General features: G+C 33.0%; 1 protein-coding gene and 1 long non-coding RNA gene across 3 annotated transcripts; both read right to left on the bottom strand.

Annotated features, from left to right (window-relative positions):
• Positions 1 to 4,579: 4,579 nt before the first annotated feature.
• LOC114382109 lies at positions 4,580 to 7,678 on the bottom strand. 2 transcript variants are annotated; one of them, XR_003660182.1, is made up of 3 exons: positions 6,757 to 7,678; positions 6,620 to 6,660; positions 4,580 to 6,106 (listed from the first exon to the last, which is right to left on the bottom strand). It is a non-coding gene; the product is annotated as an uncharacterized LOC114382109 (long non-coding RNA). The 2 variants fall into 2 exon arrangements; XR_003660181.1 differs by having other exon boundaries at positions 6,770 to 7,678.
• A 1,102-nt stretch (positions 7,679 to 8,780) lies between these two features.
• Positions 8,781 to 16,394, bottom strand: LOC114382098 (probable polygalacturonase). Its single transcript, XM_028341333.1, has 5 exons — positions 15,597 to 16,394; positions 12,028 to 12,148; positions 11,045 to 11,293; positions 10,280 to 10,433; positions 8,781 to 9,574 (listed from the first exon to the last, which is right to left on the bottom strand). Exons 1-5 carry the CDS (start codon positions 16,020 to 16,022, stop codon positions 9,049 to 9,051), a joined length of 1,476 nt encoding a protein of 491 aa, XP_028197134.1. The 5' UTR covers positions 16,023 to 16,394; the 3' UTR covers positions 8,781 to 9,048.
• Between the last annotated feature and the right edge of the window lie 5,228 nt (positions 16,395 to 21,622).

Here is a 21,622-nt window from a genome sequence, read left to right as displayed (position 1 = left end):
GTAATAACGAAATACTACAGCTCTACTAACTACGCACTGAGTATATTGCAATTACAACAAATTATTATTGGTATTATTATTAATTAATTAAATTTCTAATCTCAATTTTTTAAAATTCTAATTTTTTTTATCATTTTTAATCCTCCATTAATTTTCTGCCAACATCTTAATCTTTTTATGAAAAATTATTCATTTTAAGTCTTTTATTTACTTTTATGGTTGAAAGTTAGCCACAAATATAAAATTAACGAAAGACTACAAATAGAAAAATCAAGAACTAATTTTAAGCAATAAAAAAGTAAATGAGAGATTAAAAAAGATAAAATTATTTAAGGGGACTAAAAATGCTGATAAAAAATTAATGACAAACTAAAAGTTGTCAACAAAGTTTGAGGTACTAAAACTTAAAATTTGAAAAAAAAAATGGGAGACTACAAACTTAATTAAATTTATTTCTATTATCATTATTATTATTTAAATTCTAATATTTTTATTCAAGTTTGTACGATTATTAATAGAATGAAGTTTTCTTTTTATTTAACCAACGTATGAGTTAAAAAATTATAGATAGTTTTTGTTAAAAAATAATTTATAAAAAAATATTTATTACATGAAGGAAATCATAATTTTGAACTTGATTAAATATTTTTTCTATAATTTGGATATTAAAATTGTAGAAAATAAAAAAGAAAAAAACAAAAATTAAAAAAAGATCAAAATTATAATTTAACATAAACTAAAATATGATATCAAAAGGGATTCAAGTTTTTCTGAAAACGAAATTCAAATCTAATTATTTTGGACTGATCTGGGTAGTTGTAAGTATCAATACACTGTTTTAAAAAAACATTCAAAACAATTTGCATTACCAATTCTCCATATTATGTTTTTGTTAACATGCTTCCAATTGCGATATACTATCACATCTCATTTCTTTTGATGTTTTAACTTTTTATTCCTCTCAAAAAATTAATGTTTTAGAATTTCTAAGTTTAATTAATCTCAGATATACTCGTATTTAATATTCACCGCTGGTGCAAGTATCAAACATCAACGTATTAATTTAGTTCAAATATAATAATTTTTAGTTCTACTAAATATTTTTTAATTCATATTCAATAGCCTTAAACACCTAAAGAAATAGACAAATGTAGTATTAGTTTCCAAGAATTGGAGGCATGATTAGTATTTTTAATCAAAGGAATATAAAATCACGGAATTTGGTTGAAACAATAAGAATTAATCGCTCAAGTTGTAAATCAAGGTTATATTGAAAGAGTTGTTTACATATTTTATGTCCCATAATGTCTCTAACAAGATTTTTTTCCGAAAAAATTACTTATGAAAAACTAAAAAGTCAATGGAATACAAACATCAATGAATAGCATATACCCATAAATCGTTATTGTCAATTTCACCTTATAAAAAGGCTTTCAAGTCATAGATTGATAATTATTATTTTAAAGTTTTATTAAAAAATATTCCTAATTAGTTATAATATTACTAGTTAAAACTGTTGAAAATAATTTAAGTCTCACATTGGTTAAAAGTAATTTCACATTAGAATATATAAGTGAGAGACAAACTTCACTTTTTCAACTAACTTTTAGAGATTGAATCAGGTCAATTAACTTATTTATTCTAAAAAAAACTTAATTTAACAGCTTTTCACAGTATCTTTAAAAATTGCAGAGGCCAGGAGACAAAAAGTTGATAGCTAATTAGCTACCTTTTAAAAATCAATACAGAGAAAAAGAATGATGAAATATAATAATACCAATGAAAACCTAAACAAATGGAAATCGAGAGCAAAAACATCCGTGTGTGTAACGCGGAGTTTTGGGGTGCTCCAGAGTTTGTTTGGTACGCGCAAATAACACTGGCAGACCGCACAGCTTCTTATAAGGCATAGCTTACTATTAAAAAAGAAAGCTAGTTGTATTTTGAAGAAATATAGCTCATTGATAATACTGGTGCATTACTTTTTATTTTTGGAAAAAATAAAATAAAAAGTTAGAACAGTAGGAATAAAAAATATAGTTCATAAATTAAAAAAAAAACTATTTTTTTAATCCATAGAAATAAAAAAATAATTTTAAAAATTTTGCAATAATTCACATCTTATTCAATCAGCTGCTGAAATTAAAATAATAGTACATTAAATTAAAAAAAGAATAAAGTAGAGTAATAAATTAATGTAAAAATAATATTATTGGTTGACATATGGTGGGTAAGGGGTTGGTCTGCTTAAAGTAAAAAAAAAAAAAAGAAGATAAGGGGGGAGTTGGTTGGGTTGGGACATGTGGTTTGTAGGGAGGTGTTGAATTTGATAACTTATGAGCTATCAAAAAGAATTATTATTCATTTGATGGATGTGTCACGGGCGAAGACTGAGTCTTAAGGAAGTGGTTCACTTGTTGTTTGTTTATCCTTTGGACAGCTACTTTCCATCCACGTGATATATTCATGTTCATCTCTCTAGTTACCAAACACCCTTGTTTTTTCCAACAATTACATAAATCTGCAAACCTTGGAGGCTCATTCACTGGACAGAATTTCGCTTGAACCCACAACCAGCCCCAGGACTAGATAGTTGCTTCCGTCACATCCAATTACATTACCAAATACTCAATCTATACTGTATAATTTGGAGTCAAGGAAGTTTTACTCTTTGAGTGCAGTAAAGTCAAGTCTGTAGTTTTCGGATTACTATATATTTATATATTAATACAAAGTATTCATTGACTTATATCATGATTAATTTTTGTCAAAAAAATTAATGTTTTTAAGGAATCTCTATTCTAAATTACATTTTTTTTTCATTTATAAAATTCAAATTGAAATTTCACTTAAGAGTTTAAGAGTTCAAGATTAAGTACATTTAGATATGGTGGTTAAGTGTGTACTACACACACATTGCAACTAGAGATAGAAAATTATAGGAATAGAAATACATTAATACACACTATAAAGTGTAAACACGCTACTAGTATGTGGCTTTTTTTCTCCCCCATAAAGTTATGAAGTTTCCCATTCCAAGCTAAGAGAAATCCACATTTGTGTTAAATATGTTTTTGTTATTTGTTAACTTTTAGTATTAGGGATTAGTGTTGCATAGGTGGCTTTTTAATATATATGCCCCCTTTTTAAAACTAATAATTATGGAAGTAATCTCATTTACGAACTAAGTAGTGCGATGCACGGAATAAATTTTTTTTGTTTGATGCTGAAATAATTTATATATATATATATATATATATATATATATATATATATACACTTAAAATAATACTAATAACAAATCATTATAAAACATTAATTAATATCACACTAAATCATTATATGCATATTTAATTTGAATGGTAATGTAAGTGAGTTAAGAAAATATACAACAATGTATTTGAGCAAAAATAATTTGTTTTTCACACGCACGCGCGCGCATATATATATATATATATAATATAGCATATAATATTTTGCCATTCATTATAATGAAAATTTGTTGCAATTGTTCATCAGACTGTTTTCACATAACAAATGGTTTTATAACTATTGTTTATTTATATTAATTTTATTATAAGGAACCCAAACGCTGTTATCTTGGCATCATTTAATAAAATCGTGTTTGACCATATGCTTTAACAGCATGTTGCAGTATAAATTTGGAATTGATATTCTAATATACGCTGCCAAAAAACATATCTTTCAGGAAAATGCAACATTCGAAGAAAGGCATGGAGTAAGGTTTCCAATTATTACTAAAGTTCTTTACCATTTATAAAAAATATATATATTAAAATAGCAAGGCTATTAAATTGAATGGGACAAATACGAATAACTAGGCAACAAAGGATGAAATGATGATTCTCATGTTTGTTAAATGGTACTATGATAATTTTAGCATTTTTGTCTAATAGTTATTTTCCTATGTAAAATTATGCAGCTATTAGGGTTTGGCAAGCCCCAGTCAGGCAATATAAGGTAAAAAATTGGATATGTGATAGTAGTTATGAAAAAGTTCTTTTTCTAATAGAAATATCTGGTTTCTAATCAGCATTTTTAAACTCCATTAATCTTCAATTCTCGGAATGAGTCCCTATCATACTTACATTACACTTTATTATTTGGACTTGTTGAAGTTTAAATATGAAGTAAAATCTCATATCATATCATGTAGGAATTAGAACACGAATAAAATCCATAAACTTGAGTATTAAAATTTTATAGACTCCAATGTTTAACCTCTCATGCACAATATGATCCCTCCCATTCATATCATGCTATCAGGAACTACCTTGATGATGTACTATCATAAAATGGTTTTATAGCTGCCTTTAAAAACTCTCAATGAATCAAATGTAATTTTTTAAAAATATATCTCATCAATGATGCAATCGAATTAGGCTAGCATTTTGGGACTACAATATTATTAACTTTGCCATTGCTTCCTGCAGATTTTTATAAAAATAATGAATATGACTTTATATTCATTAAAGGTTGATGAACGTTAAACATCAATTACCCAAATAAAGTAGAGATAACAAAATCTTGTGATACAGAACTTTGCTTCAACCCAAAGGATGTGAACTTTGTTGTTGTGGACTGATATTTTCACTTGAAACAGAGATTAAGCATTGTACATGTGGAACAACTACAACAAAATATAGCCACTCCATTCCAAAGAGGGAAATAAAGAAACAATATTCAAACACAATTAGCTTAATAAAATCTATAACAACAGAACCCTGTTTGCTTGATTTGTTCTTCAGAATAATCCTCTTTAATTTAGTTTTTAAAGTCTGCTGATCTCCCAAATAACATGTGGGGGATTTTGTGATAAAAATAAATAGAAAAAAGAAGTGGCAACCTTATTGTCTTCTACATTAAAAACAAAAAAAGAAAAAAAGAAACAAGTGAAACAATGAAACAATTTCGTGACATAAAGAAATAACTTAATTGCTGGTAATTTTAATTAAAAAAAATCTCACCTTTGAAATCTTACATATGTTGGCAGCATCTATTATATCTTAGTGTATATGTTCTCGTATAAGGCTCAGAGATACCCGAGATGCAAAACAACAAAGATCTATATGGATTTCATGAGTCATCCTCTAACGTGAAAGAAACTGTGCATAACCAATATATCCAACTAAAACATGGAAAAATGTGCAAAACCTATATATCAAAATGAATAAAGAGGAAGAAGAAAAATATAGCAGCAATACAAATAAATCAATGATATAAACCGTGTTTGAGTAGATGGTATAAATTATACAGGAATGAGAACCAAATGAGGACCAATCCATATACAGAATCTACACATACTAATCTAAAAGCTATAAGTTGTTTGAAGGGTGCAATGAGGAAATTCCTTGCTCTTTTACTAAGGCAAAAATTTCACAGCATCATTCGACCTTGTTTTCAAACTGAAAAACTAATTTAAGCACTTACAGACACAAATCAAATTACACATCAATTTTTTGTGTGTTTTCTCTAACAAAATTTCAATGATTTAAAACAATTTATCAACTTCGTCTCACCCACTAAAATTCTTGAAGAAAAAATATGTAAAAGAAAGAATTCAAAACCTATAATTACCAACTATAATTGCAGGGAAGAAACCTGCAATTATGCCATTATGCAGTTACAAAATATCAATAAGTGTGTGAATAAATAACCCATTAGATATAATATTGTATGCAGATTGAAACAACTTTGTCCACAACTTGAATAGAAAATAATATGTGCTTCCTTTTCACTTTTACATTATGTTCCATAATAAACCCCATATGGAATTACTTGACTTTAAAGTGATAAGGTACCAAGTTGCCTATTTTAAACCGAGTTCTAAAATTTTATAGTCATGAAAATTCAATTAGTAAAAGGAATATCAAAATGGAGTATTGGAAGTTATATTATTACCTTTGGTGGATCCCATTTTTTCATTTGAACTGCTTTCCTTCCGTGTCTTTGTCTTCTGCTAATCATAATTAGTTATTCAAGTGTTGGTGGCCTCCTTATCACGTGTCTCTCTTAATCTTCATTATCAAAATCCTTAGCTCTTAGTTCTTGTGTACTTGAAGTTTCTTTTTTCAAGATATCATCCCTTTCAAGGAAGCAATATTGATAAAATATGAATATATAGTCATGAGATCTGAAGAACTGATAATTAGTTGAAGGCAATAGAACCACATGGATAACAGCTAGCTGGACTGCTGCAGAGGCTATTCAAAGTTCTATGTATTTGGTGAATCAACAACCAAGAAAAACTCTCATTTGACTTTTCAAAATATCAATTATCTATATGGACCAACAAAATGCACGGGTTATAATCTCTGCAATTATCATAAAAAGTTTGGGAAATCTTTTTTTTACGTCAGTTTGGAAAATCTTCAATAATCCTGCTCAATGCCAAAATATTAAAAACAGTTCAGTACGTATATGGATAAGAGTAGTTATATGCCTACTTTACAAAACAATTTATATATATAACTAATTATGAAAACCCTCTGTATCAGAATAAGCAGAGCATACCTTCATTCAGTTTATCTTTTTCGATATTGGAATATATAGAGAATTAAAGATCAAATAATAAAATATATATAAAAAAGTGTAAAACCTTTGGGGAAGCATAAACAGAGCAAACCTCCTTTTAAGAACCTGGAATATTTGGAGGATTAAAGAATAAAGATCAGAATGTGATAGCATTACTCTTTGCAATAAACGCAAAGAATAAGAAGAAAGAAGGAACATAACTTGCTTTGATTACGTTTTTCACATCAGAAGCTGGAATATGCGTGGAAGTGAATTGCGAAACTATTTTTATGTTGATTACGTTTTCCACCCCACTTCCTCTTGCTCTCCTTCTTTCAAATATTCATTCTCATCATATTTAGCATCGCAATATCGTGGTCAGAATCATAGGAATGAGTTGTTCGGCAATCGGCTGCGGCATCTCTTCTCACCATCACCCCATATTTGCCCACGATAGCAATTCTTAAAATCCATCATTGATAAAGAGCAGTGGAAGTGTTTGGAGAAAGAAAGGGACGGAGAGAGAAGAATGACAAAGGAAATGCAACATTGGAAATAATGACTTGCGAGGCTGTGACCCAGGCAAAGGAAGAGACACTCTTAATTGCAGCACGGGTTTCCTTTCATTGGTTGTCTTCACGGTGCAATCAATTGATTGGAGCTAGAGATTATTCTAGCTTAATGAGATAGTGGAACATTTATGATAATAGAAAATGCACAATAAACGTAGAGTTTTTAAGCAGTCATTTTATTTGAGACTTTGGAGATGGAAAACTGATTTAAGTGCAGTTTTAGACGGGAGATTTAGCTGGAGACTATCTTTGCTTTATTATTAAGATTATCAACATTCTGTGCCATATTGTTTTACAGTAGACATGAGTAAGTTTTGAATGCTGTATATACAAAAATTTACAACAGGTACAACTATACAAGCAGGAAAAAGAAAAGAGATTCAGTAAAAGATTTTGTTTCTGATGCGAAAAACTGTCACCAAGTTGCTATGCTTATCGTGCTGGTTGCTGATGTTTTGAAGCGTGAAGTTGCTGTTTGAAGCTGTGTTCTCAAGTTTGGAATTCACCATATTTTTTGTTCACATTATCTATTCCAAGCGGTGCCTTAGATAAAGGATAGCAGTTGTTTTTAATGCTTTGGTGTCTAGCGAGTATGACTGTTTCACTACCTTCATACTTTGCTTTTGACACTTGTACTTTCAGAGGACTTATGTCTTGTTTTTAGCTTAGTTTTGAGTACATCTTGTACTGAAGCTAAGATTATTAATATGTTGTTGCTGTCATGTTTCCCATGACTATTATCAGGGTAAGTTAGAGGCCATCCTACATGGAAATATCTTCCAGATATTGGAGACCTTCAGGTAAATTTATTATATTTAACTATGACATTAGAGGAAACACCACATTTTTTTGGGGTGAAAAAGAGGAAATACCACATAGTTCTAAGTTATATTAACTCTCGTATCATAAACAACTATTTATCAGATGATTTTATCTTAAAACCCACTATTAAATTAAAAGTTTTTATTATACAAATCATATTTATAAAATCTTATATTAATCTAAAATTATTTAATAACTTATTATATACGTTAAAATTAATATAATGTACTTTTAAAAATATATGAAAGTAAAAACCCTTTGACTATATTTTTACCGTTGTTTACCTTTGACAAAAAATAACATAAATAACTAAGATAATCGAACGGGTAAAGTTAGATTGACAAATTACATTTTTACATAAAGTTGATAGTTTAAGGTTATAAACAACTACTAGTATGTTACAGACACTCTGACTGTGAAACAACCATTGAATGTGCGGTGGTTTAGGAATACCCACCCTACAGGGTTTCTACAGCTTCTTCAGGTATAAAAATATCTCAAACAGTTAAGAAATTCCACATTTTGAAGAATGTGAAAATAATCATTAACCATGGACTTTAGAAGAAATAGTAGATGGATGAGAGTAGATCTTAAAAGCGATAGGGTCCAGGGATTGAAATCGAAGGTCTGTAGCAGTTAAGTTATAGGAAAATGTTAAGCTTACCAACCGAACTTTCATTATTTGGTTCTATTATAAGGTTCACCTGATGACACAATTAAACCACTTGGATTACTAGGTTTTGCAGTTCTTATAAATATATTGACGTCACAGGCATGTATTACGCTCAGAGGTCATTGGGAATGCTCTAATCTTCCTCAGCAGAAAAATGAATTCCTAATGACAAATTCATGTGTTGCTAAAGTAATTCTCTTGCTTGCAATGAATCCCCCTAAAGCATTAGGGCATACGCACTATGCAATTGTGTAATCTAGTAAACTTAAGTACGCATATGAAAATTTTCTGTATTTACAGCTCCACTTCAGAAAGCTATAAAATGGAGTAGAAAAGTGACATTACATAATAAAATAAAAAAGGCATGACTTGACTTCTCCAACCTCCACAAAAAAAATTGATCTAATACGGACATAAATTGAGGCCCAAGTAAAAGGAACAATGACCTCAAATATCATAATCTATATCTGTTACATTCTGGGACGCAGAATGCTTAACCAACTGTCCTTGCTCATTGTACCGATCAAGGTTCTCACAGGGAGCAGGATAGATGGTACCTATTACACGGCCTTGAACAAATGCACACTGAAAGATATGCTTTTTCTTGTAGGTTAGACCAACTGACATGTCTTGAAAAGTCACATTTCTCACAGGAATCTCCTCACTACCGTGTATGCGTACTGGCACACGAACTCCTTGGCCATGGACCGTGGTAAAGCTTATGTCTCTGAGAATTGGGAGTGCCATAGGATCATACCCATCATCAGGGTGTTCATTGTAATCTGTCTTCATAACTATTCCAACTCGAACATTCTCAAATGTTATATTCCGATAAGTTATTTGGCGCACATATGCTCCTCGTCCACGGGCGGTCTTGATCCTCACACCACGCCTAGAATCCCATATAAGAATATTCTCCACCATGACGTTGGATACCCCGCCAGACATCTCACTGCCTATTGAGATGCCAGCACTGTTCCATTTGATAAAAATAAAATCATTTAAGATATGAAGACCCCAATAAATGATAAGACAGACAGACACAAACTGATATGAAGCTGTCAAAATTTAACTAAGATCGGTTTATGCAAAGAAAATTTAACTAGAAATATTATATAAATCCAGGACCATCAATTGGAAAAGTTGCCATCAGTCAGACAAAGCCGTTGATTACACATGGTATTGAGATCTCACGAGTGAGGATATTTAATTAAAGATTGAAAGGAAAAGAGAGTCTCCAAAGACAGTTTCAAACAAAAGCATAAATTACACATGGTATCATGCTAGTGGTATAATAACCAAATCAGGTATGGCATAACGGCAAACATGTATTCCTTGAAAATGTGTAGAGTTGCATAGCTTAGAGTATTGTTAAAAATTCAGGTGATGGATAAAGCAAGATAAGACATGAAACCCATGTTTCCTGGGTATTTATACATTGTACAGACATAGTCAGAAATAAATGACACTATATAGTCAGAAATAATTTATTTACACTCAGGCTCTTAAATTATGCAGGCATGCTAAAAGTTGTTACCTTGTGTGTTGGGGAAAGCTTAAATTATGGGAAAGTAACCCTTTTTTTACAAAGCTGCCTAAAGAAAGTGATTATTTTCCCAGATAAAAAGATGCTGAAAGGCATTCAGAAAATTACAAATTGGCTGAGTTAGGGATTTACCTGACCATAGAGCGAACAACAAGGTTTCGGATCATTATATTCATGGAAGGCCTTCCATAAGCAATTCCATACTGATCCCAGCCACTTTTTATTGCAATTGCATCATCTCCCACACTTATGTAACAGTCCTCTATCAACATATCCTCACAAGAGTCTGTTCATACCATAAAAATTAGTGTTTATTAAAATTCTTCATACAAACAATAAAATTAGATGAAAATTCCAGTTAAACTTAGATACCTCTCAGGCTGATAATTCACCAAACTAAAGTATAACAGGTGCACACCAGAGAAACATCTCACACAAGTTATGCAACACTAAATTCTATAATTAATCACTCACAGGCTTGAAGCACTTCCCAAAAATCTGACACCTCACACAAGCTTACCCAAAAAAAAGACAAAGGAAAAAGAATAAATTAACCTATTCCTGCCTGTATAATCATTTTCCCACTGAATCAATTAGCGTACAGCCATACATATACTGAGAAATGGTTCAGTTGGCCAGAAAAATAAAATTATTTACAGGATTAAGCTTCCACCCATTGTTCCACCATACATAATAATAACCCCCTACTATGCAACCTCCTTTACATTAAATCTCTTCAAGTTGGTTTATTTGTCATTGCTAGCTATCAAGATGAAGCTATCCTCACCTTATCGCCAAAATTTATTTTCTTAACAATTGGCATATACCTAATCAACAAATTCTAGACCATACGTTAAGATATGAAATAAAGTTTAGTATTCAGTAGAAGATACTTGCCAGGATCTATGCCATCAGTATTTGGAGCTCCAAACACAGGAGCCAATATAGTAACACCTTTTATTGTAATGTTTTTGCAGTCATATGGATGAAGTGTCCAGAAAGGAGAGTCACGCAAAGTTATATTGGTGATCACAATGTCACTAGAAAACATGATCTGAACAAGTGGCCCCCTAGTGTGGTTGAGACGCTTCTGGCGATATTTTTTCCACCATGTTTGTCCCTGTCCATTTATGGTACCGTTATGCCCTGTCAGTTATGACAATAGATGAAATCAGATAAATTTGTAAATTAAGCTTAAGCATCACATAGAACAAGGGGGAAGGGGAGATTTAAAAAAAAAAAAGAAAAAAGAACTGTGCTGTGCCAGCATTGCTTATCCTGATAATGATTGCCTCCTAATTAGTGCACTGCTTATATCTTGGTCACAGATTTCTCCCTAGTAGTGCATTATCCTTCAAGGTGGTTGTTTATATAATAAGTCAAGTTGCATGAGAATTGAGGTGAATAAAGAAAGACTTATGTTATGCTAAGCCTTTTCCCTTTAATGAGGTATAGGATGCAAGACAATTCACCAAACTAAATTACACCAAGGAAATATTAGCAAATGCTAAAGCAACTGATTTCTCAACAAAAATTGAAATATTATTGATTCAAACGATATAAACACTTGAAAAATTAATTTGACAAAATAATAGTCCATAAGGAACTATACCAATTGTTGTTCAACATAAGCTTAAGGCTTTGAAAATATATCTTGTCAACTATAAAGGCAAGTTTGGACAATATTATTTTCCTTTTGTGACTCTAAAAGCTAATTTTTCTTCTTGTTCCTTAAAATGCAACAATTAGATTGCACTGCAAGATAAAGACTTGAAAGTGACAATGACATTGGATACTAAGTAAAGACCTCTGTCATGAAGAGTGAGTGACGACTTTTGTATCCCTTCACATACATTGGAAGCAGGATGAAAAATCCTCACCTGTTATCACAACATCTTTAAGATGTTGACCATGAATCAAACTGCCATATCGAGGCCCAGGATGCTCCCTCCCATACCCATATGAAGGCAATGGAGGCATCAATGGCCAATATTTTTCATCCTGTTAGCCATCACGTAAGATGACAAATATAGTGTCAGTAAAATGTTTACTTATGAGAGAGTGGAAGAGATATGTAATGAAAGAAATAGATCAAAGAGAAAGATAAAATTACAAATATAAGTAGCTACATGCTAGCAATACACTTTCGAACATACTCTTTTGATCACACTTTTTATTATTGGTTGGAATTTATTGAAAATGACAATAATTTATGGGTCTCACTTCTCATTCAACAAACTTCATACACGATTTTGCAGTTTCCAATAAATTTAGACCAATAGTAGAGAGTGTGTTGCTAGCCATACTCTTAGCAGAATACATAATCCAGTGATAATTAACTAGAGTCATAGATATTAAGTCTAATTGTCCAAATTCTCCCACTCAGTGCCAAGTGCACAATGTAGATGTACATTAGCTTCCGGAATATTCTATGATGGATATCATGTTTCCAAAGGTTATACATTATACAGAAATCTGGCTGGTATAAAGAAATTCAGCAAGCCAGAAAATTGACTTTGGACAACATCAAAGTTTGTTATGATCTAGGTACAATAACTTTTGTCAAAAAGATAAATCAAGCAATATTCTACTCTTTAAAGCTCAATTAGGAAATATCATTTTGTACAACAGCATATAGTCTGAACAGCAGCCCTACCTAGCTATTATTTCATAGAATCAATTTGATCACCAAGAACTCAGTCCTTGGTGCTCTTTGCCAATCCTACCATATTGGTCTCTCAGTAGCAGTTTAAAGAATTATGTAGTATTTTTTATTCTTCATGCTCCAAGCTTGATCACAACTATTATATTAAATTGAAATATATGCCCATCATGGTAGTTAGTATCGTACGATTTGTGATATGAAATGTGTGATATGAATATGATACAATTCAAGTTGCTGTTGATACAAATCATGGTGCATTGCGTTTTTGGGCATGAATCACTTGAATCACAATTTCCAGATGAACCGCACGAGACATGCACCACAGTTGGCGAAGCGGGTCGAACACCAAAAATGGATTGGGTCATACTTGACCTGACTTTTAAAACACTAAGAAAACATTTTATTTATTTAGTCTTCCAAAAAATAGCAGAATAGGAAGGGAATGGGCTGGTTTTTCACCTACTGTTAGACCCTCTATGGCTCACAAGCTGGTTTTCACTTTTTATTTACATTTTAGCATTTCTCATTCATCAGTCCATTCTTCATTAACGTTTTTACTTTCGTCTGTTCCTCCCAAAGATATTTCCTCTGTTCCTATGTCTTCTAACTACAAGTGATGGTGCTGGTGGTCCTGTCTCCTGAAAACAAGAGCTGGTGGAGTGATTTTTCTACATGGATTGTGCTGCTGGTCCCCTTGTTTGCCTGGACACATTAAATTGCTGGTTGGTTGCTATTGTTTAGTTGCTGTTTGTTGGTGGTCCCCTCCCCTCTTTGCAGTGGGTGTGTAGCAGACAGCCACTTTTTTTTGGCCTTGTGGCTGTTATTATACAGCAACAGTGTTTGTTTTGAAGCTTATGTAACCACTCAATCATTGTTCCTCGTTGGTGCTCCTTCAAGTCTTCTCCATGCATGCTTAAACAATCTAAGACAAAATTCTACCATTTTTTTATATGATAGGAGGTATGTGAGCTTTCTTTCTAATGATTGTATTCTTAATCCTATCTTGTCTTGTGTAACCATGCATCCTGTTCAGCCTAATAATAGTTGCTCTTTGTTGGTAGTCCCCTCCCCTCTTTGCAGTGGCTGTGTAGCCGACAGACACTTTTTTTTGGCCTTGTGGCTGTTATTATACAGCAAAAGTGTTTGTTTTGAAGCTTATACAACACTTTGTTAGCTATTTAACTTCAAAATGCAAATGTGTGTGTGCTTGTTATGTTTTATTATTTGTCATGAATCTAGCAATTCATGATTTGGAAATTAGCTTTTCCAATTCATGATCTGTATCCTGATTCAACTACCTTGATGCCTACCACAAAGGAAATTTACATACCAAAACAGAAATACAGCAACATACTTAGCTTTTTTCCACTAGGTAGGGTCAGCTACATAGATTGTAAAACAACAATAACCATTTACCTCTAAATCTCTGTTCTTCATTGGTGCTCCTTCATCAAGTCTTCTCTATGCATGCTTAAACCATCAAAGACAAAATTCTACCATTTTTTTATATAATAGGAGGTACATGAGCTTTCTTTCTAATGATTGTATTCTTAATCCTATCCTGTCTCGTGTAACCACTCAATCATTGTAACATTCTCATCTTTGTGACGTTTAATTTCTTGTTGACTCTTTACTATCCAACACTCAGTCCCATACAACATTACAGATCTTATGGTTGTGTGATAAAAAATCCCTTTAAGCTTGAGTGGTACTTTTCTATCGCATATCACACCCAGAGTGTTCCTTCATCTCAATAAAGTCAGAGATCATTTTAGAAAGAAAAATTGTGCGAAACAACTGCAGTCACAATGGCCAAAGTGCCAAACTACAATCAACTAGCCTTGAAGAAATGTTATAATTGATACTGCAGTTCTACTCTAACAAATACAACATTCACTTACCTTTCCGAACATTAAACAGGTTAGAACACTATGACTTCAACTCTGAAGATAAGATATCCAACATAGAAAGATATATATGGTATAATTACGGTAATGTGTGAATGAAACTACTTCAGACTAACTACTATAGGCATGCTTCAACATATCATAAGTTCATAACAGTAATAGTTGCATTATCCAAAGACATTTTATTAGTTGCTATGGGTAGTTTGCCCCCCTCTTAGTTTCTGAAATTATCCAAAGGCAAGTAGCATATGACTGCTTTTGTTTGACACACGGAACAGACAAACAAAGTCCATGAAGAAAACCATTTCATTTAAAACAGAAACAGTACAGAAGTATTTATCACTGTACTTTATGAACGATTTAGTTCTTCCACTAAAAGTTATTTCTCTCCTGGGGGCCTAGTTTCCATTTCAATTACGCATGAAAGGAAAATGTACCATCTTTCCACTGAGCCACAAAATTGTTACTAAGAAAGAACAACCATATCCTCCATGATTACAACAACAACAACTAAAAAAGGCCTTATCCCACTAGGTAAGATCGGCTAGATAGACCACACAATGCTATTCGACTCAGTTAAAGACCAATTTTTCAGAGAAATTATTTACTGTGAGATCCTCTGAACAACTTACTCTGATGTCCTCCTTAATCTCTCTCTCTCTCTCTCTAGTTTCATGGGACTACAAATCATACCTTCTACTTTCTTCACTAGCTTTTCTTCTTTATATGTATGTGTCCAAACCACCTTAAAAACTTTCCTCAGTATTCATTCATGATTACAATTAAATAATAAATAATAAAACACGTACACACACCACAAAATTAGCATTGAGTTGAAGAAAAAAATAAAAAAAAGGGGGGAAGATAGAAAACTGACATCAATGCCAAGTATAACAGCATCTTCAGCTAGGAAGAGAGTCATGTGGCTGGTTAGATTAAACGGCGCCGTGAGCCAGCGTCCGGGAGGCACATTCAACTGCGCACCGCCTTTCTTGCCGAACTTAGAAACCGCTGAAACGGCCCTCTTGAAAGCCTCGGTGTTGAGAGTAACGCCGTCACCGACCCCTCCGAAATCCGTCAAATTGAAGGCCATGGGGCGGAGCATGGGCATGGGCCTGGCCGGAATTCCTCCGTAGACCAGAAAGCCACCAGCTATGTTCCTCTGCCACAGAAAAACGGAGGCGAAGGCGGCGATCCATAGAAAGGTCAAGAGGGTCTTGTGCGAGGTGAAGAACGCGGGGACCCAGCGGCGAAGGTCGAGCCTTTGGTGGTGGAAGCGCCCTAGCGTCGAGTTATCCACCATCGTTGAAGAAAGTACCCTTTTGCGGAATGGGGTTGGATTCGGAAGCTGGTGACGTGGGTCACTCCGAACTCCTCATGGATTCGTTTCGTGGGGGGTGGTTGGAGTGAAAAAGGAGGGAACTTTGGGATGTGAGAATGTGTGTTTGGGAAAAATGAATTGTGGAGTGAATTGAAAGGGAAGGTGGGGAGGAGTGGAAGTTGGTTCCAGAGACAGTGATGGGATAACAGTGGGTCCAAAAAGAAAAATGAAAAAACATGGATCCTTGAAGGGGTTCTTCTCTTCCTAACTCATTCTCATCTGTGTGGCTCTCTGCTGAGCTGTTTCGTCTCGTCAGACAATTGGAAAATGTAAATCACTAGATCTACCCAGATTAAAATTTGTATGTGCAGTGGTCCAGCATGTAAAAAGTGTAGTTTTCATGTGAAGACTTTATAGATACAGGAATTGCATGAATAATTAAGTCAACCAAGCAAAAACCAATAATTAAGTCGAAAAACAGTTGATGTCCCAGAAAATAAAAATACTCTAAAGATGGAAAATAAATTTGGAAGGAGAATTTTGTTGCTTATTTTAATTGACTAAGATAAATGTTTATTTTAAATAGTTATAGTTTTTATTTTAATAAATAGATGTATTTTACAAGATAAATATATTTTATAAAATTAAAATTTATAATAAATATATTTAAATATACAAATTATATTATATACAATTAAACTTGTAATAAATAAATATACCTGAATGTGTAAATTATATTTTGCATTTACAGTGAATAATTTGAATTGTGGTATAAGGTTAATTTAAACTATTGAATTTTATTTTAAAAAATTATTGAAATTCAATTTAAGAAAAAAAGAGATGAAAGAAGGTAAAAGAGATAAATGGTTAAAACCTATTAAGGTTTACCTAGTAACAATGGTTTGGGTAATATGCATAAAAATTTAGGTTTTATTCTCATAGTCACCATTGTACACACAAAAATTAAGCAATCGACCAATAGTTTTTTTTTCTAGTTGTAAGGGTAATTAACTTGTTAAATATATATCTAAAAAAGAGTGTAAAAAATATATTTAGAATGTGTAATTGAGAGGTAAGGAGAGAAAAATAATAAATCTTGTATTTCAATTTATAATATACAAATAAATATACCAATTAGAGTTGAGTTTAGTAAAAATGAGTAATATCACAAAACTTGGTGAACAAAGATTTAAATATATACTTGAAAAAGGTATTTACATTTAAATAAATGCTAGAAACATGATCTTTTATTATTCAAAACATGTCTCAAATAGATATATTTTTAAAACAAAGTAGTTGTTAAAAATATAGAATTTAATGGTTATATATTGTAATTTTATATTATCAACGAATAATAAATTAAAATTAATATAATTTTTTAAAGTAACTATTATAAAACTATATCATACATGATAGCTAATTAGATAATAATGTAAAATTATGCACTTTACCATGCAAATACATAATCTTTTTTTCTAAAAAATGTATTTTATAGTAAAGATTGGATGCATATTTTTTTATGTGATGGTGTATAGGTTAAGAGACTGAATAATATGGAAACAAATTATGTAATAAATATTTTTTATAGTTTCAATATAATTAATATTTAATTTTTTTATTTCTTAACAAGCATTTGACGTGTAGAATAAAATAAAATAAAAATTGTTAACTCATTGGCAAGTATACCAAATCGTCACAAGTAGTAAAGTTCTCGGAAGTTCGAGTGTCGAATCCACAGGGACTTTGTTTGTACTTAGATTAATGCAAACCCAGTTTAAAAGCAAGAGATAAGAATTTAAGAATAAAAGATAAAGAAAGATAGAAGATAAGGTAAAGAAAAGATAAAAGATTTAAAGATAAAATTAGAAGATAAAAGAATTAAAGATAAAATTAAAAGATAAAGAAAAAGATGAAAGATAAGAAAGATAAAAGATTTAGATAAAAGATAAATTCAAGATAAAATAGTGTTAGGAACTGACAGAGTTTATGATTTTTTTTTTTACCAATTCAGGTGATTTTATCCCATCCACATCTATTCATTTACTTGCCCCTGATGCCTCACGATGACAAGTCTATTTTACCTATCTATCCCCCAAATGCCTTTGCAAAGACTCAACAGATAAAATGCATGAAGTTCTAATTCTAGATGTTTGCTTTGACGCATGGGCATAATGCAATCACTCTATGCCTAACAATGATTTTATTATGATATCTTTTCTTCTTGTTCTATTAGAAGTTATCCTCTCCCGAGCGTCTAACCCCTAAAACTAATGCATGCATATCTTCTTTAAATCTTATTTAGAAGTTACCCTCTCCCGAGCATCTAACCCCTAATAGAATATAAAGATGAGTATGCAAGATAAAAACAGAAAAGAAAATAGGAAAGAAAAACCTGGTATTGCATTGATAAATAGTGAAGAGTACATCATACATCACATTGGCTGGCTTCTAGGCCTGCCAGACCCTAACTAAGGGTTTAGCCACTCATGGCCATTGAGGGTTTTACAATGAGAAGGGGTGAAAGAAAGGGAGTAAATGAAACCCCTAGGAGAGGGGGTTCTGTCGTGGTGTCTCTGTCCCTTGGACTGGCTCTCTATTTATAGTTGCTGAAGTGGGCTTTGGACCTTCGTAGGCGCGCTCAGCGCGACACCCCCTCGCTCAGCGCATGTTGCAGGCTTAGCGCAAGCTTCTGTTAGATCGTGGGCTTAGCGCGCGTGTTGCAGGCTTAGCGCGCGCTTCTGTTGGATCATGGGTTTAGCGCGTGACGCGCGCTCAGCGCGCGTATTGGACTGGGCCTGCTTCAGATTTTCTTCTTTTCTTCAATTTTTTTGGCCTTTTTGCTTGTTACACCTCCAGTTTTTATATCTGCAGCCAAAATTCAACAAAATATCAATTCTTTAATATTTAAGCGCAAATAACTGCTAAATAATTATTTTTAAAGACAATTTTGCCTTATTTTCTATCATCAAAATACAAATTATTTAGCAGTTATCAAAATCCCCCAAATTAAAACTTTGCTTGTCCCCAAGCAAATCAAATTAAAAGCAGGCTCCGAATGCTTCAACACTTTCAATGGCTACAATTTCTCAGATTCCTCCAACTGGTCCTTTCCGCATTTGTCATAATCCCACAATGGAAGCATGAATTACATCAAGATGAAATTGGTTAGTATCGGAAATCAATCAAGTTGGTTTGCCTCACTTTCCTCACAAGGTTAGTGTTTATCTCTACGCACAAGTGTCTGGGGTGAGTGTTTAAAATTTATACGACCTGCAATTAAGATTCCCAAATTTGCACTTCATCTCAGTTAAAGTTATTCTTACTTACATTTGGTGGATCACTAAGGACTGTTATTGGCTTGTAATGGGGCCTGGCTAGACAAGAAATCATGGTTTTTCTGGGATTTCAAACTTAAGGTTATAAGAGAGCATTCATCCTAGAAAAACTTATACTTAGCCTAGGCTTTATTTGTTTTTCAGCCTTAACACATATGCAATCTATTTTTCTTATTTCCAACCTTAGCACTTATGGCACCTTTTTTTTTTTTTTTTTTTTTTTTTTTTTCCCTTTTTTTTTTTTTTTTTTTTTTTTTTTTTTTTTTTTGGAAAGAGACTTTGGGCTTACAAGTTTTTTTTTTTTTTTGGGTGCCTTATTATGTGCTACTTTTACATTCCCTAGACCATCTTCATTCTACCCATCCCCCAAATTAGGGGTTTATTATGACTAAAACCTTTATGCTCTCTTAGAACCCTAAAATAAGGTTAGAGATATCACAATTAGGCTCAGGGGTTTTATTTAAAATTAATAATTACTAATTTTGGCTCAACAAGGGTGCAAGGGATAAATTTCATCACAGGTTGGCTTTTTGGCTATGTGGCTAAAATAAAAAAAAACATGGCCTTGATCATATCCACCTTATGTTAATAATCTAACAGTCTAAGAATGATGCAAAATTAGGAATTTAAAAACAGACGTTCTCTCATAATTAAGTTCACACAGCTCTCCGGGACAAGATAAAGTTATCGGCTTACCGGAACGTGATCTTTTTCCATCAAGCTAACCTTTTCTCTCTTTGTGATTCATGTCTCACTGTTTGACTGACTCTTGTTTCCAGGAAACCAGTATTTTCACAATTGTCATGTAGCATTTCAAGTGTTGAATCCTTCAGAAAAAGCCTAAATAGTAACTTCACAAATATCATGCAATTTTTATTCAATGACTAAATTTAAACTACTGAAATTAAAATGCATAAAATCAAAATGCACAAATTCAAAATAAAGAAAAGAAATAACACAACTATCCTAAAAGAAACAAATTGCACTTAACTAAAAGAGATAAAGTTAGAAATCTTGGGTTGCCTCCCAGTAAGCGCTTCTTTAACGTCATTAGCTTGACGGGTCAAATGCCTTCAAGGTGGCATGAAGGTCACAAAGAACACATCTTCCTTGCATTTTCGTCTCTTAGCTAGAGACGCCATGAAACTCATGTATGCTGGAAACACCTTCCATATTGTAGCAAGAAAAGTGCTGGTGGTCAAGGAGAGAAGGACACTTAAGGGTTTATCATGTTTTCCATGTCTTTCTTCCTTGACTATCAGTTGATGAGGAGTGGTATTGACTTGGAGAATACTTTCTTGTTGAATTTCTACTTGTGAGTACTTCTTCAATTGTTGTGTTTTCTCCTCATTTCTTTCTATCTCTTCCTTCTTTTCTTCTTCCACATCTTCCTCAGTTAAAATTACCTTGCACTCCTTTTTGTGCTTCATCTCAGTATTTACCGCAAAGGTTTCGGTGGGCTTTTCAGCAACTAGCTTAGCTAATTGTACTTCCAGATTTCTGATTGCTGCATCAGTGCTCTTCTGATGTGACCTTGTTTCCTGCATGAATTGTACCAGCAATTCTTCTAGCCTAGTGTTTTCTTCCTGTGGGCTGGGCTCTTGGTCACGTAGAATGACATAATCATTGGCCGCCATATTCTCTATTAGCTCAATAGCTTCTTCTGGAGTCTTTAACTTGATCTTCCCACCGGCTGAGGCATCAAGGAGCTGCTTGGAATGGGGTTGCAAGCCATCAATAAAGATGTTGAGCTGGACTGGCTCACTAAACCCATGTGTAGGAGTCTTCCAAAGTAACCCATGAAAGCGATCAAGGGCTTCACTCAATGATTCATGAGGGTGTTGGTGGAAGGATGAGATTTCCACCTTTCCCTCAATGGTCTTGGACTCTGGGAAATATTTCTTCAAGAACTTCTCCACCACCTCGTCCCATGTCCGCAGGCTATTCCCTTTAAACGAGCGAAGCCATGTTTTTGCTTTACCGGCCAAGGAAAAGCAAAATAAGTCAAGGCGGATGGCATCTTCAGGCACTCCTACTATCTTCACCGTGTTGCAAATGTCGATGTATGTGGCCAGGTGTGCGTATGGATCTTCAGTTGGTAGGCCATAAAATAGATTCCCTTGAATCAGCTGGATCAAGGAATATGGATATGAGAAGTTGGCCGTCTGCACCTCTGGTCTAGCTATGCTGGTGAAGTACTGAGGTATAATAGGGCTAGAGTAGTCCTCTAGCGTCATTCTCTGTGGA

The sequence above is a fragment of the Glycine soja genome, chromosome 13 (assembly GCF_004193775.1).
Source record: "Glycine soja cultivar W05 chromosome 13, ASM419377v2, whole genome shotgun sequence".
Classification (NCBI taxonomy): Eukaryota; Viridiplantae; Streptophyta; class Magnoliopsida; order Fabales; family Fabaceae; genus Glycine; species Glycine soja.
Note: the sequence above shows the minus strand (reverse complement) of the source record. Positions and strands in the feature narration are given on the sequence as shown.

What these genes read in the sequence shown, in the direction of transcription:
- LOC114382098 (XM_028341333.1), bottom strand. Translation starts at nt 16,022, where the DNA reads ATGGTGGATAACTCGACGCTAGGGCGCTTCCACCACCAAAGGCTCGAC. An exon ending in CTGTTATACTTGGCATTGAT is followed by an intron (nt 12,149 to 15,596) that starts GTCAGTTTTCTA and finishes GATGGCTAACAG; the next exon opens with GATGAAAAATATTGGCCATT. An exon ending in GTTGTTCGCTCTATGGTCAG is followed by an intron (nt 9,575 to 10,279) that starts GTAAATCCCTAA and finishes CAAATGGAACAG; the next exon opens with TGCTGGCATCTCAATAGGCA.